The sequence below is a fragment of the Hydra vulgaris genome, chromosome 05, assembly GCF_038396675.1.
Source record: "Hydra vulgaris chromosome 05, alternate assembly HydraT2T_AEP".
NCBI classification, from domain to species: domain Eukaryota; kingdom Metazoa; phylum Cnidaria; class Hydrozoa; order Anthoathecata; family Hydridae; genus Hydra; species Hydra vulgaris.
This window is the reverse complement of record NC_088924.1, coordinates 16,032,501-16,052,114: the sequence shown is the minus strand read 5'-3', so window position 1 is coordinate 16,052,114 and position 19,614 is coordinate 16,032,501. Positions and strand designations below refer to the sequence as shown.

At 27.3% G+C, this 19,614-nt stretch overlaps 1 protein-coding gene across 4 annotated transcripts in view; it reads right to left on the bottom strand.

Annotated features, from left to right (window-relative positions):
• Positions 1-19,614, bottom strand: part of LOC136080623 (TPR repeat-containing protein DDB_G0287407-like) — a 98,370-nt gene that overhangs the window by 6,548 nt on the left and 72,208 nt on the right. For all 4 annotated transcript variants that reach the window (XM_065797512.1, XM_065797511.1, XM_065797510.1 and 1 more), the window contains 11 exons: positions 18,640-18,827; positions 16,831-16,993; positions 15,947-16,100; positions 12,688-12,850; positions 11,542-11,647; positions 2,388-2,516; positions 2,091-2,209; positions 1,826-1,958; positions 1,619-1,738; positions 791-919; positions 598-687 (listed from right to left, as the gene is read on the bottom strand). In XM_065797512.1, the coding sequence (XP_065653584.1) occupies positions 598-687; positions 791-919; positions 1,619-1,738; positions 1,826-1,958; positions 2,091-2,209; positions 2,388-2,516; positions 11,542-11,647; positions 12,688-12,850; positions 15,947-16,100; positions 16,831-16,993; positions 18,640-18,827 (1,494 nt within the window). The remainder of the gene's footprint in view (positions 1-597; positions 688-790; positions 920-1,618; positions 1,739-1,825; positions 1,959-2,090; positions 2,210-2,387; positions 2,517-11,541; positions 11,648-12,687; positions 12,851-15,946; positions 16,101-16,830; positions 16,994-18,639; positions 18,828-19,614) is intronic.

Below are 19,614 nucleotides of genomic sequence, written 5' to 3'. Positions count from 1 at the left end.
ATATATATATATATATATATATATATAGATATAATGTGAAATAAGAATTTTATGTTATTTGACAACTATCTTTAATTGATTATAATATAATTATATATTTTTTAAACGTGTTAGTAATTTATTCGAAGTTAATTTTTTCATCTCATGTTTTATATGAGGCATTTCAATTTTCATTTTGTTGAAATATTTAAAAAGAAAATGCTTTCCTCGTATAATATCAATATATAATAGATTAACATGATAATATATTTATAATTAGATTATAAATTTCATTAAAATTTTGGCACTCAAAATATATAGCTAACAATATAAAGCTAAGGCTTTTTCATTTTTTGAACATTTTACAGTTTTAGTAAAAGGGTATAATAATAAAACAAAAATGCAGTTTTTATTTGTTTTAAACTTTTAATTTCAAATTAACCAACTCGAAATAGTATTTTAAAAAGAACAAAAAAAACCTGAAAACCGCTAAAAAGACCTGTGCATACATTTTTTAAACTTAAAAGTATTTTAACTTTTTTTTACATTTTTATGACAATGTAATTTGGGATCCTATACAAACAGACAACAAAACAATGCTATTAAATAAGATCTAACCTCCTTTTTCTCTTCAAAAAAGTTTGGTTGTCGTGGGTTTACAAAAGATTTATTCATTATTGCTTCAGCAAGATGACCTATATCATTCATCTAAGATTTTAATTAACAAAAATTTAAATTTTTAATGTTATTTTAATGTTAAATAAAAATTGTGGCATATGTTAAAAACAATCAAACTAAAGAAAATTGAAACCTCTGTAAAAACTTCAATAGCTTCATCAATAACTTTAAAAGCTTCTACTCTGTAACTGTTATCATTTTTCAAGTCAGCAATTATACTCAAATGATGACACATTAAAATATTATTTAATGCCATTTTAAACTAAGAAAATGTAAACATATATAAATATTATCTAAGTACGTTATAAAGCTTCAAATTTTCAAAATCAATTGATCAATATATTTTTTCTCATATGGTTATTACAATTCATAGATACCTAAAGTAAACAATCAACTGAAAAATATATTAATGTTAATAATAACATTAACTATTATAAATATAATAAAATAATAATAATAATCAAACAATGATGAATATTTCAAGTCAGCCCAAATCAAACCAAAATACTTTTCTTCAACTTTTTTACAACTCCTGAGTACAAAACCTTTCAGTCAAAAATATGCAAAAATAATTATCCCTAATATTTCTTTTTACCTTAATTATATGAACCTTTTGAACTGAATCGTGAATCAGACTATGAACTATTAACACTAATAAGTAATTTAACACTAACAAGTAAAAAACTAGTACATCTAATACAATTTGATGGCAGTTAAAGAGGTGTTTTTGTTTTGAAAACTGATAAGAAATAATATTTAAATTGATACTGTTAATAAACAACTTTTGCTCATTTTACCTCAATATTATGATTCTACCTGCTATACCACTGCTATACTCTATCTATCAAACAACTACTGTCACCAGCATCATGTGATTTACTACTCACTAATAATAACATTAAATAAAAATTCATACAATATTAGTTTTTTAACAACATTATTTATTTAATCAACCTTTTACCTTATGCTTATCTGTCTGCTGAAGTTTTTGTCTGAACAACTGACTTTTACGACAAATGTCTACAACTTCTATATCTTCATCTAATTGAGACATGGTGACAAAGTTGTTATTCTTTACAATCTACAAACGAATAGATATAAAATTTTAATAATGGTAATCAAGAAAATCTTTAGTGTAGTTGTAGTTAAATCAAATAATATAACTAACTTCACTTTTACACTTGGCCATCATTTGATAAACATCAGCTAATTTATCAGGTCTTGAACCAAGCAGTTTTTCTTCTAATTCAACTCTCTCCTCAAGAATCAAAGTGGCTTCACTATACTGGCCTGCCTGTATCCTTGAAAAATATATTAAAAAGTAAAACTTAACAATACATAATTCTACACCTTTTAATAAAAAAAGATTAATATAAAACAAAAATATACTTTAATGTTGAAAGATTTTATAAGTACACAAGGAACAAACTTACAAGAAAACTGCTACTTTTTCCATCTGATCTCCAAAAGCGACAAAATTATTATTACTGGAATTTTTAAGTAGTTTTAATGATTCTTTGTACATTGCAGCTGCAACAGAGTAACCTCCTGCCTAAAAGTTCAAACACTTAACATTTGTAAAAACATTATATTTCATAAATAATAAATATAATACGTCAAAACATAACAAATATATATATAAGAAAAAATAACAAATTTATATAGCAACATATAACAAATATATATAACAGAATATAAATCTCATAACAAAAGATTCTCCATGTTGTAACCTTTTGCCAAAACCTGAGCAGATCTATACTAAAATCTTCATCATATAAGCGATCAAATACAGGCCATTCTAATAAACATTGAATTAATCTGTTCTTATCAAAAAGTTGTTCCAAATGATAAGGTAATACCTATTTTATAAAAGTATAAAATATTTTTAATACAGTTAAGAAACAATAAAGTAATATATCTATACATGTGTATGTGTCTATGTTTTATATATGTATGTATGCACAAAGTTTATATGTGATATATATATATATATATATATATATATATATATATATATATATATATATATATATATATATATATATATATATATATAGTTCTAAATTGTTGCATTTTGGAGTAAGGAAGGTAAAAAATGATTCTTTTGTCAACAAATACGCCACTTTTAATTACTTTTGACTTTTGTCCAACATTTCCATGTTGTCAGAAAGTTAAAACCATTAACTTAATTACAAATTAATCGTTTTTAAAAAAAATTGCAAAAACGCAAATTTAATTGACCAGAATGTTTTTAAAAACACTCTGAATGTTTTTAAAAACACTCTGAATGTTTTTAAAAACACTCTGAATGTTTTTAAAAACACTCTGAATGTTTTTAAAAACACTCTGAATGTTTTTAAAAACATTCTGAATGTTTTTAAAAACATTTTAGTCAATTAAATTTGCGTTTTTGCGGTTTTTTACAAAAAATTTAATTTTAAAACATTACTTACTTAGATGCCTAAGTAATGTTTTAAAATTACATTTTAAAACATTACTTACTTAGGCATCTTTGTACACTCCACCTACTAACACTAACGTATTTGTGAACCCTTCAGCAAGTTCGCGGTAAGAAATTTTAAGGTCTTGTCTAACCTTTCGATAGAGATAACATTGGTCTCTTGAAGTTAGCTTCAAAGGCCTACCAAGTCTTGGTAAATCTTTGACATCATTATGTAGCTCGTGGTTTTTCAACGTTGTTTGTACACATTTAAGTGAAACATTGCACATTCGAGCTATTTCTTGTTGGCTTTTTGTTTTATCTTTTAGCAGACCTACAATTTGCCATTGTACCTTGTCTGAAACAGCTTTTCTGCCCATTTTTGTCTTTTTACTTTACCAAATAATTACCAATGCAAAAAACTCAAGATATAAAAATGATAATTTTATTTTATTTTCGCAAGAACGTTTATATAGTTCGAAAGAAATCAACCACCAGATTTTAGATCGCTTGGATAACATTTTGTTGAGATATTCAACTTAAGTTGTTAAATTCTAGTTGACTCTATATTTTTGCAACATTAATAATACAGGTATGTTCCAATTAAATTAATAATTATTCAAGACTGGTTAACCTAACTTGTTCCAATTATATGCCTTTTTTTTTTTTTGTTATTTATCTCCTCAAGGCCGATAAAGCCACCACAGATGAGGAGGCTACTTAATAGTGGTTATAACCCTCTCTCAACTCTATAACTCTGAAACACGAACCTTGACAAACAAGGCCGCTGTGCGGAGAAACAAGTTGAGCGCGGTACTACCTGGGACGTGGTGGGGATCGAACTCGGAACCTCTCGCTTATGAAGCAAGCGCTTTACCACTACACCACTACCGCATATTTTCATATACCATATATTCAATTAAGAATTAATTAAGACATTTAATACGCATTTACCATATATTCATTTACCATATATTCATATATACCATATATTCATTTACCATATATACCATAATTGAATATATACCATATATTCATTTACCATATATTCATAAGACATTTAATACGCATATACCATATATTCAATAAACAATTAATTAATTAAGACATTTAATATGCTTTTAATCGTATTAATTAGTTGGTTTCAAAGATAATTGTAAAAAAAAAAAATTTCACTTGAACAAAGTAGTGACTCTATATTTATGCAACCCACTGTATATATATGTATATATATATTTAAACAATTTTAAAATGAATTCAAAATAGAGTGCTCAATGTTCTTAAAAGAACAGAGCTGTTATAAAGTAGTAGAAAATCACTTAGCAAAAATCTTTTTCATTTCACACTGTGTTTCATCAACAAAGACTCATCAGAAATGAATGATCAAATTAAAAAAACTTCAATTTATACCAAAAATTAAATTACAGGAAGTCACAAATGTCTGTACTGTAAATTTTCATACATTTGTGGAATATGCTGACACTATTATAAAAAGAATTCTTTAGAATCGTTGCACAAAAAATATGGAAAGAATTCTTATCTCCATGGTTTTTCTCTCATTGTACTGCTGCATTTCTAATTGCAACCATTACTTCTATATCTATTGCCAAAACAAATTTCCAAAAAACAGACGTCTGTTTACTATTGCTAGAAACTATTGTAAAAAGGTTTTATCTAATGCCAAAGCCCATCATTCTCAAATCAAAAAATCTCATTTTTTAACTCAAAATTTAGGCTCCAGAGACTGGAGAATCTTTAACAGGGTCTATAATAAGGACAAATCTGTTATTCCTCCTCTCTTGCATGGTTCAGATTTTTTTACCTGACCTAAAGACAAATCACATCAACATAAACCACATCCTACCTGATATGGCTGACAAACAGGTTGATTCATTGCTTGAAATTTTGCATCACTCCAGCTTCTGTTTCTAAAGTGGTTTCCTGCTTAGATTCTTCTATAGCTAGTAAGTGACTGGAGTCGCAGCCCCAACAAAAATTGAGACTATTTTTAAACCCAGCCTAGGCAAAATTATATGATTTAACAGGGGTTGATAACCTGGTCAAGGAAAAAATTACTTATATATTATAAATTTATGCATTTACTTATATATTTAAACTAAACCACTTCCAACAAAGTTGCAAACAACCACTATAAAGTGGAATAACATGGAAACGGTTAACTGAAGACATAAATAGTTGTAGGTTGTTTGAGTAAAAAAAACATGAAGATGGGTGAGAGTTTTGAGGTTTTCTTGATGTGCGAGGAAAAATCTTAGATAAATAACAATTTTTAAGGCATAAAGGGACCGATACAGTAAAAGGATACAGCTTTGCTGAATGACAAGCCAAATGAGAATGAGTTTTGTTGGATTGGACTTTAGATGATAGCTTGTTCGAGCAGCAAACATGATAGTATTTGTAAAAAAAAGAAAGATATAGAACCTTACGGAGATAGTAGTGTGGCTAAAGGATGGCAGATAAAGCTGGTTCACCTACATTTACAATGTGCTTTCGGACCTTGTCTAAGAGTGAGAGGGTTGTTATTTGTCAATATAGTATTGTGAACAATATTGTGATGGTTATTTGGAATAAATAACTGAGTTTTTTTGGAATTAAATACAAAACCCACAGCAAGTCACAAGCTGTTATAGAAAGGTGATCAGAGTAAAGATTGGATGCTAGTTTTAACAAATCAAAAAGTAAAGACTTTTAGTCAAGACAAGAGTATGAAGTTGATTTGTCAGCAAATAGAGCTACTTTAGATAACAGTAAAGAACATTGCAGTTGTAACCATTCCCAATTCCAGTAACCCTTGAAGTTACTGGAAATGAAGAAGTGTGGAGGCTTTTGAGAATGATTTAAATACTGTGGTTAGAAAGAAATGATTTAATAATCTCAAAACCTTCATATAAAAAACTAATAATAGAGAGAAGACTAATTATAGGATAGTTGGAGAGGTCTGTGGTTCTACTTTTTAGAGTTTTTAAAAATTGGAACCACTTATATAGCACTTATTAATACATTAGAGAGAATTGAGGAGAGTTCTGGAGAGCACTTTTTTAAGACTATGATAGAAAACTTGGTGTGAACCACAAGCTGTAGAATGGTTTAATTGAGAAATAACTTTAGCATCGGAAGCTGAAGTGATTTAAATGCCTAACAATGGCTTAATCTATTTAAATGGAATAGCAAGAAGAGTGAGGCCATTAAACTCAAGAGTTAAATTAGAGTAAGATTTCTTTGCAAAAAAATCTGCCTTATTCTGTGGAGAAGTAAAAAGATCAGACCCATGAATTAGAGATAGAATGTTAGGCTTACTTTAGTTATTGACACTGTTGAAAATTTTCCAAAAGTCTCTAAAACCTAACATCTGAGATAATATTCAAGATTTAGTAAACTGAGAATAACGGAGCTTAGCATCAGAAAGGAACTTTTTTACATTGACTTCTTGCAATAATAAAAAGGCATTTGTTCTCAAAAATATATGTTCTTGCAAATAAAAGATGAAAAAAACGATTATGGTTTAATATAGCAAATGCACAAAAAGGTGAAAAACGTGGAGTAAAATGAGATTTGACTTAAAACTGACAAGAAAGAATAAAGCTTACATACTCGCTTGGATCTAGGAGGTTAGGTAAGTAGTGCTTTTAAGCATACATTATATGAATAATATATGAATATATAAACATATATGTTTGCTATTTATTTAGATGCTGGCTTACAATATCTTTATATAAACTTTAGTACTTATATGGTGTAGTATTTGCCAAATAAGAAGATGATGATCAGATGGATGTGTGGTATAACTCTAACAAGACAAGAAAAGAAGCTATATTCTTAGACAGAGAGTAGAAAAAACATTGTTTGGATCAATGTTTTTCACAGAAGATTAAAATGATTTGGGTATCAGGATGTAGAAAAGTAGCAGCCCCAAAAGAAAATGGCAGAGGCAGAAGTAAGAAAACTTGTAAAGAATGCATTACATATGGTATAAACAAGCTTTAGTTAAAGAAAGAAAATGATCAAGATTGTTTATATTAAAGAAACAACATAAATAGGGAAGACTAAGGTTTGGTTATGGTGATGTTAATGATGATGATTATGATAAGGATGATGATGATAATGTGTATTATGATGATGATCATGTTAATTATAAGGATGCTAATATATAAATATATATGTATATATAAAATATAACATGAATTTTAAATAAAAAACTTTAGTATGTATTAATGTTTTTGCAGATTCTGCCCTGGTTGTTTTTTATCAAACCTGGCCCCGGTCAAATTTCAAACCTGGTTATTTACTATCAACAGCTTGTGGTCCAGACAACATACCTGTTATAGTCTTGCAGAAGTGTTCTCCAGAGTTGTCACCTATACTTTCAAAACTATTTAACAATTGCTTTTCGGAGTCTTGTTTTCCAGCCTGCTGGAAAGTGGCATCTGTTATCCCTAATTTCAAAAACTCTGGAGAGCAATCTGACTTGTCTAACTACCATCCCATTAGTCTTCTTACTATTATAAGCAAGGTTTTCGAGTCTTAAATTGATAAACACCTATTCTATCATCTTGAATCTAATAAGTTAATTTCTGATCATCAATATGGATTTTGATCTTCTCTTTCTACTGCTGTTTTGTTAACCATGATAACAATAGATTTTATCATGCATTAGATAGATGTGGAGAGGGTAAGGTTATCACCCTCAGCATTTCTTAAACCTTTGATAAAATTTGGTCTTCTCCATAAGCTGTCTTCTCAATGGACAGCACTCTTCTTCATTTCAGGGGTTCCTCAAGGTTCTAATCTCAGCCCTATATTATTTTAATTCACATTAACAATCTTCCAGAAATTCTCACATTTAAGGTTCACTGATGATACTACCATTTATACTTGTCTTAATAAGAAGCCAAAACTCTCTGATTGCTTGGAAGAGATATTTGAGCTTGAAAAGGATCTCAATGCTGCTACAGCACAGGGCTCTCAGTGGCTGGTAAACTTTAACACAGATAATTTTTTCAGGTAATCATTTTTGCAATAATTTAGATCTTCCTATATTTATGAACAGTAATGTGCTTGATGAGTCATCTAATCTTAGTCTTCTAGAAATTACTCTTACTTCTGATCTTACTTGGAAACCATTTACCAAGTCCATTGCAAAACCAACATTTACTAAGGTTGCATCTCTTTGTACTCACTACTTTCATACTCCGGATTCTATTCTTTATCTCTATAAATATCTCTTATATTTACATAAATATCTCTATAATTATCTATATCTCTGTAAATCTCTAATCCATCCTTGTATGGAATATTGTTGCTATATGTGGAGTGGATTTTTGAATGATCCCCTTTTTCATTTTGACAAGGTACAAAAATGCATTGTAAACATAGTTGGACCTGCTCTTGCAGCCAACCTTTATCCATTGTCACATGTACATGTTTATATATATATATATATACATATATATATATATATATATATATAAGTATTTTTTCACTTATTGAAGGATAAAAATCATTGATGTCGAAAACTAAAAATTTGTAAAGATGTTTATCCTTAATTTTCAAAAACCAATCAGTGACGTAAAATTAATAACTTACTGAGGAATTCATTGTTAATTTTTGATAAAATAATTTTGCTTATTCTTCCTAGCTCATTTTTTGCTGGATTAAAATGTTGTACTGTAGGGTTATTGGCAAAATTTTCTCTGTGATCTTCTAAAGTAAAAAAATATTCAAAAGACCTGTTTAGCTTGATTTTATCATAAACATCATGGTTTTACAAAACATGCTTGCCTTCTTTATTTTATCTTTTAATTTTGGGTCAGCTTTCTTGTAGTAATAACATTTTTTTAAAACTCCGAAGATACCAAATAAAATAAAATAAAGAATACTCTTTTGATAACCGGAGTTTAGATAGTTACATCTTTTATTGCATTAGAAGACGTTCTACTTCTAAAAGAGTTTGTTTTTAAACTGTTTTTTCTAACAGGTTTTTTTTTTTTAATGTAGTTAATAGCTGATGATTGCCATGTATAATAGCTGATGATTGCCATGTATGCAAAAACTTTAAGTACTATTAATAATGTTGTTTTTCATTTAAACAAAATTTAAATATTTATTGCTCTATTATAGTAACATTGAGCACTGTTTTACATTCAAAAGTTTTTGTAATATTTTAATATAATATAATACATAAACAACCAATATATATATATATATATATATATATATATATATATATATATATATATATATATATATATATATATATATATATATATATATATATATATATATATATATATATATATATATATATATGTAATATATATATATACACATATATATAATATATATATATATATATATATATATATATATATATATATATATATATATATATATATATATATAATATATATATAACCAATATATAATGGGTGACAGCTAAAAATCCGGAATAAGAAGAAATGTTAATTTTGATGAAATAATTTATTTAAAACAATTTTATATAATATACAATAAAATTAATGGTTTCCACAAAGGGTTCTTTATCCGCTACTCTGCGCAACTTTGTTTTAATGTTCGCGCAAGCTGTTTGTAAACCAGTTGTGTCCATTTCTTTCAAGGATTTTTTAATTCTACGCTTGAGTTGTGAAATATTTCCAGCTTTCCAACCATCCTTGTACACTAAAGAACTTTGTTCTCCAAAAAATCTTCAATTGGTCTACATTGAGGAAGATTGGTTGGATTAACATTCTTTGGTACAAAAGGAATATTTTCGCTTTGGAGGAACTCAGTAACACTTTTCGCATAGTGTTACGATGCTTTATCGGGCCAAAATATGTAATTATTATCTGAATGATATTTATTAATAAATAGGATTAAAATTTTAGTTAAGCATTGGTTTTTGTAAACTTCTTTGGTTGACAGCTAGACCACTTTCCTTGAAAAATGGCTCTGAAACTCTTCTGTTGGAGACAACAATATATAACATTACTCTCTTCTCAAATTTGCTTCGCATTTTGAATTTAACATCAGGTGGTGTAACAGAAGAGTCGTCTGTGTAATAAATTTTGTTACCAGGCATTTGGGGCTTACCTAAAGTAAAATAACTTTCATCATCCAAAATGAAATTTTTGTTACCAAAATGTCTCACAAGATAACGACAATCTTTTTTTACTGTAGTAATTTGACTTTCGGTGTAGGATGGCAATTTCTGCTTTTTGCTTGGTTTAATTTGAAGCTTTTTGAGTGCCCTGCTGATATACTGCTGGGAACACTCAAATATTCTAGCAGCATCGCGCTGGCTAATGCCATCTTTGCTGTTAAATTGAGTTTTTAACTTCTTCAAATTTTTCTTGGTCATTATTGTGGGCTTTCGTCAGGATCCTTGTTTTCTTTCGACAGTACCACATTTTAAAATATCGTAAATTGTACTTTTTGATATACCTTCTTTCAAAAAATGTTCTACAGTAAACATTTTGCCAACACTTTTATGGCGTTCATAAAAACATACAACACGTTTTCAAAGAAGCTTCTCTTTAGACGACATTTTATGACAACTAAATTGACAATTGTCAAACAAAAACAATGTAAAATTATTACTTGATCATACACTACTTGATAATGTAACGAAGTGGCAAAGTTAAACAACTAAATATGACTTGCGCACAATTTCTTTTTGTCCGGATTTTTAGTTGTCAAAGGTTATATATATATATATACATATATATATATATATATATATATATATATATATATATATATATATATATATATATATAAATATATATATATATATATATATATGTATGCATGCATGTATGTATGTATGTATATATATATACATACATACATATATATATTATAAACTTTATAATTTTTAAATAAGGACTGAAATCCTGACTGTTTCTTCAGAAAAAGCAGAAAAACTTGAAAAAAAATTTTTAACCTCTCTAAGACAAAGGAAGCCACTATAGTTAACTAAATATTTTTTAAAAGTGTTATTAAAACAATTTAAAAAACTTTCTCAACTTTCTAAAACATTTTAACTCTAAAACACAAACCTTGATGTAAAAGGTTTCAAGGTTTCAACCTTTCAAAGCACCAAGAGCGAAACCTTTGCTTTGAAAGGTTTCACCATTCAAAGCAAAGGTTTCACCTTTCTATGTTCTTATGTTCTTGGAAAAAATTAGGAAGTAGTGGGTAGAAATAATCACTGTAAAAGAATAAACCTTTATAATAAATTACACAAATAAATTGTTAATTGTAATTGGCTTCCAACATTACTAACAGTAACTTGCAAGCTTTATGGGGATTCAAATTTCAAAACAAATAATTACTTGTATAAAATTTAAAAATTACCTCCTGTAAACATTTAAATAATATATAACATTTTTTCCCTTGCTGAATAAAGTAGTAAAATAAATGCATACTTCAGCTTTTCTATCCATGTCATCAATATTTTCAAAATAGCTCGCCAATACACCATGCCAATATTTATAAACATGTTTTGTAAAACCTTCACTGCCTTCAAAGTATCTTAAAAAATATTTGAAATATTAAATAAACAATTAGCAATCTTTTAATTTTTTTATGAGTGAAATATTCTAAATATTGTTTTATGAGTCAGGAAACATGAAGATGGATGAGAGTGTCACAAGGGGTTGAGGTGCAGAGTAAAAAACTAGACAAAAAAAACTTTCTAGAGCATGGACGGACAGATACAGTAAAAAAACGAGACTTTACCAAAGGAAAAGTCAAGCAAGAATGAGAATTAGCTGATGGAACAAGAGATGATGGCTCCTTTTAGCAGGGACTATGATAGTATTTGTAGAAAAGAGAATGCAACTTAACAATGATAGAAAAGCTAAACTTAGCAGATAGTTATACTCTATAAGCTTAGCAGATTGAGCTTAGCAGATAGAGCAGAGCTTACAATGCATTTTTGGACCTTTTAGACCAATCTGTTACAGAAGTTAGATTAGATTCAAGATCGGCTGTATGTTCTAAGCGAAAACTTCTTGTCAAGACAGGAGTATAAAATTGGGTCATCTGCAAATAGAGCCACTTTAGATTAAAGTTTGTCAGAAAGATCATTAATGTATATAAGAAGAAAAACAGGACCAAGGATGGAATTCTGCGGTACCCCTGAAGTTACTGGAAATAAAGAAGAGTGTTGGCCTTCCAGGATGACTTTAATAAAGCGCTTAGAAAAAATCGACTTAATTTCCTAGATAAACCATATGAAACAAACTTATGGAGAAGACCAGCATGCTAAACCATGTCGAAAGCTTCAGATATGTCAAGAGCAACAGCCCTAGCCTCTCCACCTTCATCTAATGCACAATATAATCTTACAGTCACAGCAATCAGCAAGTCAGCGATAGAGCGAGAGGATCAAAAACCATATTGATTTTCTGACAGTAAGTTTGACTCAAAATGCGATGTGAGAAATTTGTTGATTAAAGACTCAAAGACCTTGCTATTAAGCCATGGTTATAAAAACCTATACCTCTCTCTCTCTCTGTATATGTGTGTGTAAACTATTACATATAACTACACAATAAACAACAAATTACTTTTTTCGAACAGCTTTACTCAGAGAACGATGATAAAAGTCTAACCGTCCTTCTCCAAGATCACCACATGGTCGCAGTAATGATTTTAAGTTTTTATAGATAACACCCCAATCTCTGGCAGGCAAAAATTTAACCTGCTTGTCTTTCTGTCTTGATATTTGTGCTTAAAAAAACATATATTTCTGAATAAATTAGATCTAAATATTTCTAAATAAATTATAAACATATATATGTATATCAGCCCTCAGAATTTATATCATACATATATATTATGGTGATCCAGCCACCCTTATGTAATCTGATTAAGCCTGACTTTAATTTATGGGGGAGGGGGTGAGGTTCACAAAAAATAGTAAAAACTTGAAATTTAAAGAAAACTTGATTCAAACTCAATTGAAGTTTCATGATTGACACAATTTTTCAAAATTTGTCTATAAGCAGAAGAAACTTGTGATTACCAGTGCAAACCTACTAAAATGTTAATTGTAGTATTATATTAAATAATGTTCTTCTTCCCTTATATTATTCTTATAAAAAATCTGAAAAGATATTTAAAAATATTCAAATAAAATAAACTGTTTAACAGTTTTAACCAAAATTTGATTCTTTTTTTTAAATTTATGCTGTTGTTTGGGGCCATTTTTTCTTTTGCCAAATTTATTTTGATAGCATAGTCTCTTTGTGTATTGTTTATGTTAAAAAGATTGTTTGTGGTTGTTTGATTGTTTAATGTTTTTATATTCGAATAAAGTTCAAAAAAAATGCTGAAAATTGTAATCGCAAATTGAATGCCCTATGAATGACAAATGCTTAGAAAAAAACTATTATTTACAAAAGTATTGTTTCCTCACAAATCCTGATAAACAATGTCAGCTTAACCGATGGGAAAGAAAAAAATATTAATTTTAAATTAAGCTGGCCTATTCTAAAAACTGTACCTGCCTATAATAATATTTCTAAAAAATGTATGCTATGTTTGCAAAAAAAAATTTGAAATTATTATCCAATAATTAATAGTCTGAACTAATTTCTAAAATAAATACCTTTTAAAAATTATAAAAAGAAATGACTAAACTAAAATTATCCTAATTCGAAAGAATTCTCTTTCACAACTAATTTTTTAATTTAATGTTATTATATAATTAATTATAACAATTCCCTACTTCCTGTGAAGTATTTTTTTTTAAATTTGAAATTTTTTAATATATAGACATTCTTCCTAATGAACCTACAGAAGGAAAAATTCCCTGTCAAAAACAAAATTAGATGTATTAAAACCAAATTAAATCAAATATAAAAATCAAAATTATATGTATAAAAATCAAATTAAATTTTTTTACTAATTTATTATTGCTCTGATCTTTAAGAACATTGAGCAAACTTACTATGATAAAAAGTTACTATTTGTAAAATACACTACTATAATTTACTATGATAAAAAGCTCCTGGAAATCTCCAAAAGTTGGTAGTTCATTGGGATAGCAAATTTATGGATTCCCTTGACAACAAAAATGTAAGAAAAAAGAAAGGCTTTCTATTCTTCTTTCAGCTGTAAAAAAAAATCTGTGCAAGTTCTCAATTGATATAATATCAGGAACTAGTAAATAATTTACATCAAGTTAATATATTAGTCAGTTAAAAATGCTTGTTTTTGTTTTGTTTGTTGTTTCTAAAAATATTTTTATTTAGAATGTTCAGGTGTAAAATTACTGGGTGTACTAATGCTGCCATATAAGTCCACAAAGAAGATGGAGACCAATAATTGCTAAATAAACGTATGAACTACTAGAAAATTGTAACAGTACAGATTATGGGGCAGGCATAGTTTTTGGCACAACAGAATCAAACATTGGGGCTATAGCTGCAGGCTGTGTTTCAGTGCAAAATATATTTAACAGGCCATGGCTTTCTATGGCTTGCTTGCCAACACCACGTAGGATAAATAATTCTGATTCATATATAAAAGAGTTTGGAGATTTCATGTATGAAAGAGTTTGAAGAGGTTTCAAAAGGTCCCAATATCAATCTATTATAAAAGGTAATGTAGCATTGGTATTTGATTTATAGTAATACAATTCATGTGCATTTAGTAGAATATTTTATTATCATTCAAAACATTAAATTATACTAACATCAGTATTATAAGCTATATAATATTGACTGCATTGTTTGGTTTTTAGATTCAGTAAAAAAACTTTGAGCATCTGATTTGCCAAACTATTAAAGACCTTGACATCCCTCAAAATTTACAGTTTTTGATAAACAAAAAAGACCTCATTATCAATCTTTGCCAAAATAATAGTCAATATTTCAACAGAGGTGATTATAGAGAACTCATTCAATTAGCATATCTATTTAAGTAATGTAAGTACCTCAGTAATGGGAAAAATGTGGTTTTCTCTAGATTTAATAGATCAGGTGTTTTGCACAATGAAAGGTGAACTTGTTGAAATTGTTATACTCTATAAAACTTGTACTGTTGAACAAGTAAATCATTCAGCTACCTAAAGGAGCAGTTTTTTACTTGACAACAACTTACTAAGCTACAAAGGATCGTTTAAATTTTTGATTTAAAGTGTTTAACATACAATGTATATTTGAATTTTAATTTATCAAAATTAGAGTTAAGAATGGGTTACAACATTTCAAATTAGTCTAAAAATAAATAGACTGACTGATTCATTAAGTGGAACGAAAATAAAGGGTGTGACTGAAAAAATTCTTAAGTTGTGTAAAATAGGCGACCGCATCCCTTCTTCCATCATTAAATAGCATACCTGGTTCTTATACTTTTATCCTACTCTCTTTATAAAAAAAAAGATTATTCAAACCAGAACTAAGTAAAAAAATGTAACTTTGGTAGCCAAGAGAATAAAGTTTTTTTTTTTTTTTTTTTTTTTTTTTGTTATTCACCTCCCCAAGGCCAAGAAGGCCACTACAGATGAGGAGGCTACTTAATAGTGGTTATAACCCTCTCTCAACTCTAAAACTCCGAAACACAAACCTTGACAAACAAGGCCGCTGTGCGGAGAAACAAGTTATATATATGTATGTATATATATATATATATATATATATATATATATATATATATATATATATATATATATATATATATATATATATATATATATATTATATATATATATATATATATAGATAAGTGCCATTCTTTGAAAACAAAATTCAAAACCAAGTCTGAAAATCGAAATTTTAATGTAAAATAAAATCAACTAAAAGACATTTTACACATTAGTACCATTTTCCTTAGTTTCGTTTACTTTGTATGTATCATCTACTTGTTTGGAAAACAGATCAGTTAATTGTTCAACTTCATGCTTCTCTGTGTCTAAAGTGATAGCTGATTGGATACCCATTGTTTCTGTAGCTTCCATTATTTTGTCATCTTCTCCCTTTATGTAAATAATAACCATTATGTTGTAAATATTTTCAAATGTAATAAATTCATTATGTTAATAATAAATTCATTATGTTATTAATTTTTAATTTAACAAAGAAGAGTCCCAATAACAACAGCAAAAAGTGAAAAACAGCAGAATAATTTTTTCTTTCTTTATACCTTTTATTAAAAGAAACTAGAAAATAAACACAAACATTACTAGTGACATTTATTAACAAAAATTTTGAGGATAAATAAAAAAAAATACCACTTTAAAACTGAGGAAACTGTTTTTGTTTTTTTGTTAAAAAAATAAAAAAAATTTAACACTTAACTTTAAATGAAATATTTAAAGATTTTCAATATTGAATATTTATAATTTTAGTTTTGCAAACCTGAAAGTTACTTTTATGCATTTTCTATTGATATGTTCTGCTTTAAACAATACAATAATTATATAAGGTAATGTAAGGGTTGTATTTAAGGATTTTGTTTAAGCAAATAAACTTCATGAAAAATAAATATGCAACTGTTGTCATATATTAATGGATATGTGAAACTGTTTGTGCCCATACTGAATTACCAAAATAAACTTTGTAAAACTTGATATACAAGCATTTATTTCCTTCTTTCAGAAAAACTTACAAATTTCTTATATATATAAAAACTGAAATACTGAAAATTTACATTAAATAAGAGTTTATTCCAATGGCACCCTGTAAATATATAAGAAATATATTAACCTCAATATATTCTGTGCATTGTATATTCTTTGAATCACCAAGTAGTGCTAATAACTCAGTTTCTAACAAACCATGTCTGGAGACTTCTAACAAACAAAGAGTAGCTCTCATTAGTACACCTCCAGTTTCTGATTCAAATCGAGTAAACACTTCTGTCTCTAAGCTTGGGGAAAAAAAGAAAATATTTTTACTATTTTTATCATTTTCATAAATGTATTTTTAAATTTTTAAAAAAATTATTTACTTCATACTTTTACTTTTTCAGCATAATTAACTATATAACTGTGTACACTAAATACTTAGTTATACTATAATATTTTAATATCAAATTTAATGCTGTGCTGCTGCTGCCCTCATTACTCATTCATGCTTATTTTACAGAGAACTCGCAGCAGCCAAACTTACACCCAAGTTAATGGGGAGAAAGAGTTGCAGCACTTTTTGTATAAAAAAATGTGAAAGAGTGTGTATGCAAATATCTTACTTAAGTAAACTTCAAATTATCTAAAGTTAAAAAATATATCAAGTTTTAGAGTTTTTATTTAACTTCAAAATTGGATTGTGGCAACATCTCCTTAATTTTGATTTATTGAATTTATTTATAAAATCTTTTGTTGATTAAATGGTGTCAAAACATTTGTCCAACAATACACCTTAGTGGCAAAAGTGTTTATCTTGCAACATTCTGAAATAAAAAGCCGTGGTTCGAATCCTTGTGCTTCCACATTTTTTTATAAAATTTTTTCAATTCTGTCTTAGCAAATTTATATTAAGTCTGCGCATTTAACACACTCTAAAGAGATAACTTTTGTTCTCATAGGAAAAAAGATTTTACTTTCAAACTTTTATTTTTTTTAAACTAATTAATGGAGCAAGGTCCTAATAAGTTGCAGATAGTATGTAAAAAAATTAATAAAAACTTAATAGAAACTTAATAAACAAAAAAAGTTTGTGCCCGTTTTTTTTTATAGATTTCACAATAAATAGTTATATAGTATTGAACATTTATTATTAACTCAAAACACGTTTGACAGAATTTTATTTTCTACTACTTACCAAAAATTATTAAAACAAAACGATTATATAAAGAATAAGTATAGAAGTGGTTGGTGTGAAATATACTTACCATGACCAGTATTATACAGGTCATGTTAAGTTAATTATTCCAAATATTATTAAGTTTAGTTCCAAATGTTTTTCAAACTTTTTATACCAATTGTAATTATTTGCTATATTTCAAGCGGGTATTCTAAATATTATTTAGAATGCCCGCTTTGGGTACTAATATTCGAAAGCACTGATAAATAGTGGTTCGCGCAATGACTACTGAAGCGTTTAAAATTTTTAAAGTTAATTATGTTATAAATTATTTTTTAATGCATAACTTTTAAAGGTAGATTTTCCTACCGCTTACTAAAAAATACTGAAATGCGGAATAAGTATAGAAATGGTCATTGTAAAATAGGCTTACCAAGACCGTATTTTACAGGGTCCAGACAGCTAGTGTAAATTAATAATATATCCATATAAACTACATAATTAATTACATATTTATGTAACAAATTAAAAAATTGTACAATTATGATTTTTATAACTTATATTTATATTTTCAGCAAGTGTGGAAACAACTTTGTACAAAAAACAAAAGAATAAACTGTAAAAATCTGTTAAAAGCTTTGTTTAAAAAAACAAAAAAATATTTAATTTATGTAATTTATTCTAGGATCATGTCATTTTATAAAGTCATATTGCATGATGTCATAAGCTGTTCTGAGTAAAAAAACAAATTTTAATGACTCCAAGTCTTACTTGATCAAATCATCAGGTAAATTAACAATTTTGTCCTTCAATAATTTAAATGTACCAAAAGCACGTAACTCTTCGCAAGCCAGCGCTAGCCATAAGGGATTGCTTGAACTGCTTTTTTGACAAAGTGTTTGAAGTTGTTCATTATCCAGCCGTTTGTTGTAAATTGATAAAATATTTGAGACAATTTCCTAAAAAAATTTAATATGTATGACAGATGTTATTACATTATGTTCTTTCCAAAGATAAAAATTAGGAATGCTTGTTATCGCTTTATTAAAATATTGTTATCACTTGGAATTTAATTGCATAAAAAGGATTATTTTACTCTGGAAATGGAAGTATCATCTTTGATTTATTATCGAATAGAATACTTTTTTTTCTTTAAAAAAAAACTTCTTAAACAAAATAACTTTTTGCAATTTTCATATAACTTAAGTATAAAAGTTAAAAAAAACATAAAAAAGATTTTTTTTAAATGTTTCAATTTTTATAATAATTTAATCTTATATATATATATATATATATATATATATATATATATATATATATATATATATATATATATATATATACTAATATAACATATAAAAATATATATAAAATTATGTATAAAATCATTGATTAAAAATGTTTTTGAATTGAATTAGAAAGTTGAAACAAGCATATTGTGTAAATATAAGACTAAGATAAACTACTTCATTGTTTATAAATCCATTTATAAATCTGTTATGTTACCAAGGTAAAACAACAGATTTATAAACAACTGTAACTTCTTTTTTAGTAAGTGAAAGTAGAACTCTATGGTCTTGACGATGCAGTTTTGTAGACTTCATTGAAGCTTTTGTTTAAATTAAATGTGCCAAGAGCAATACCAAGATATTTATAAGAATTTGTTGTAAAAATTTTGATGTTTTTGTAATAAATATTAAAACTAATGTTGCAGATCACTGTTCCATACATTCAGTTTTTACAGTT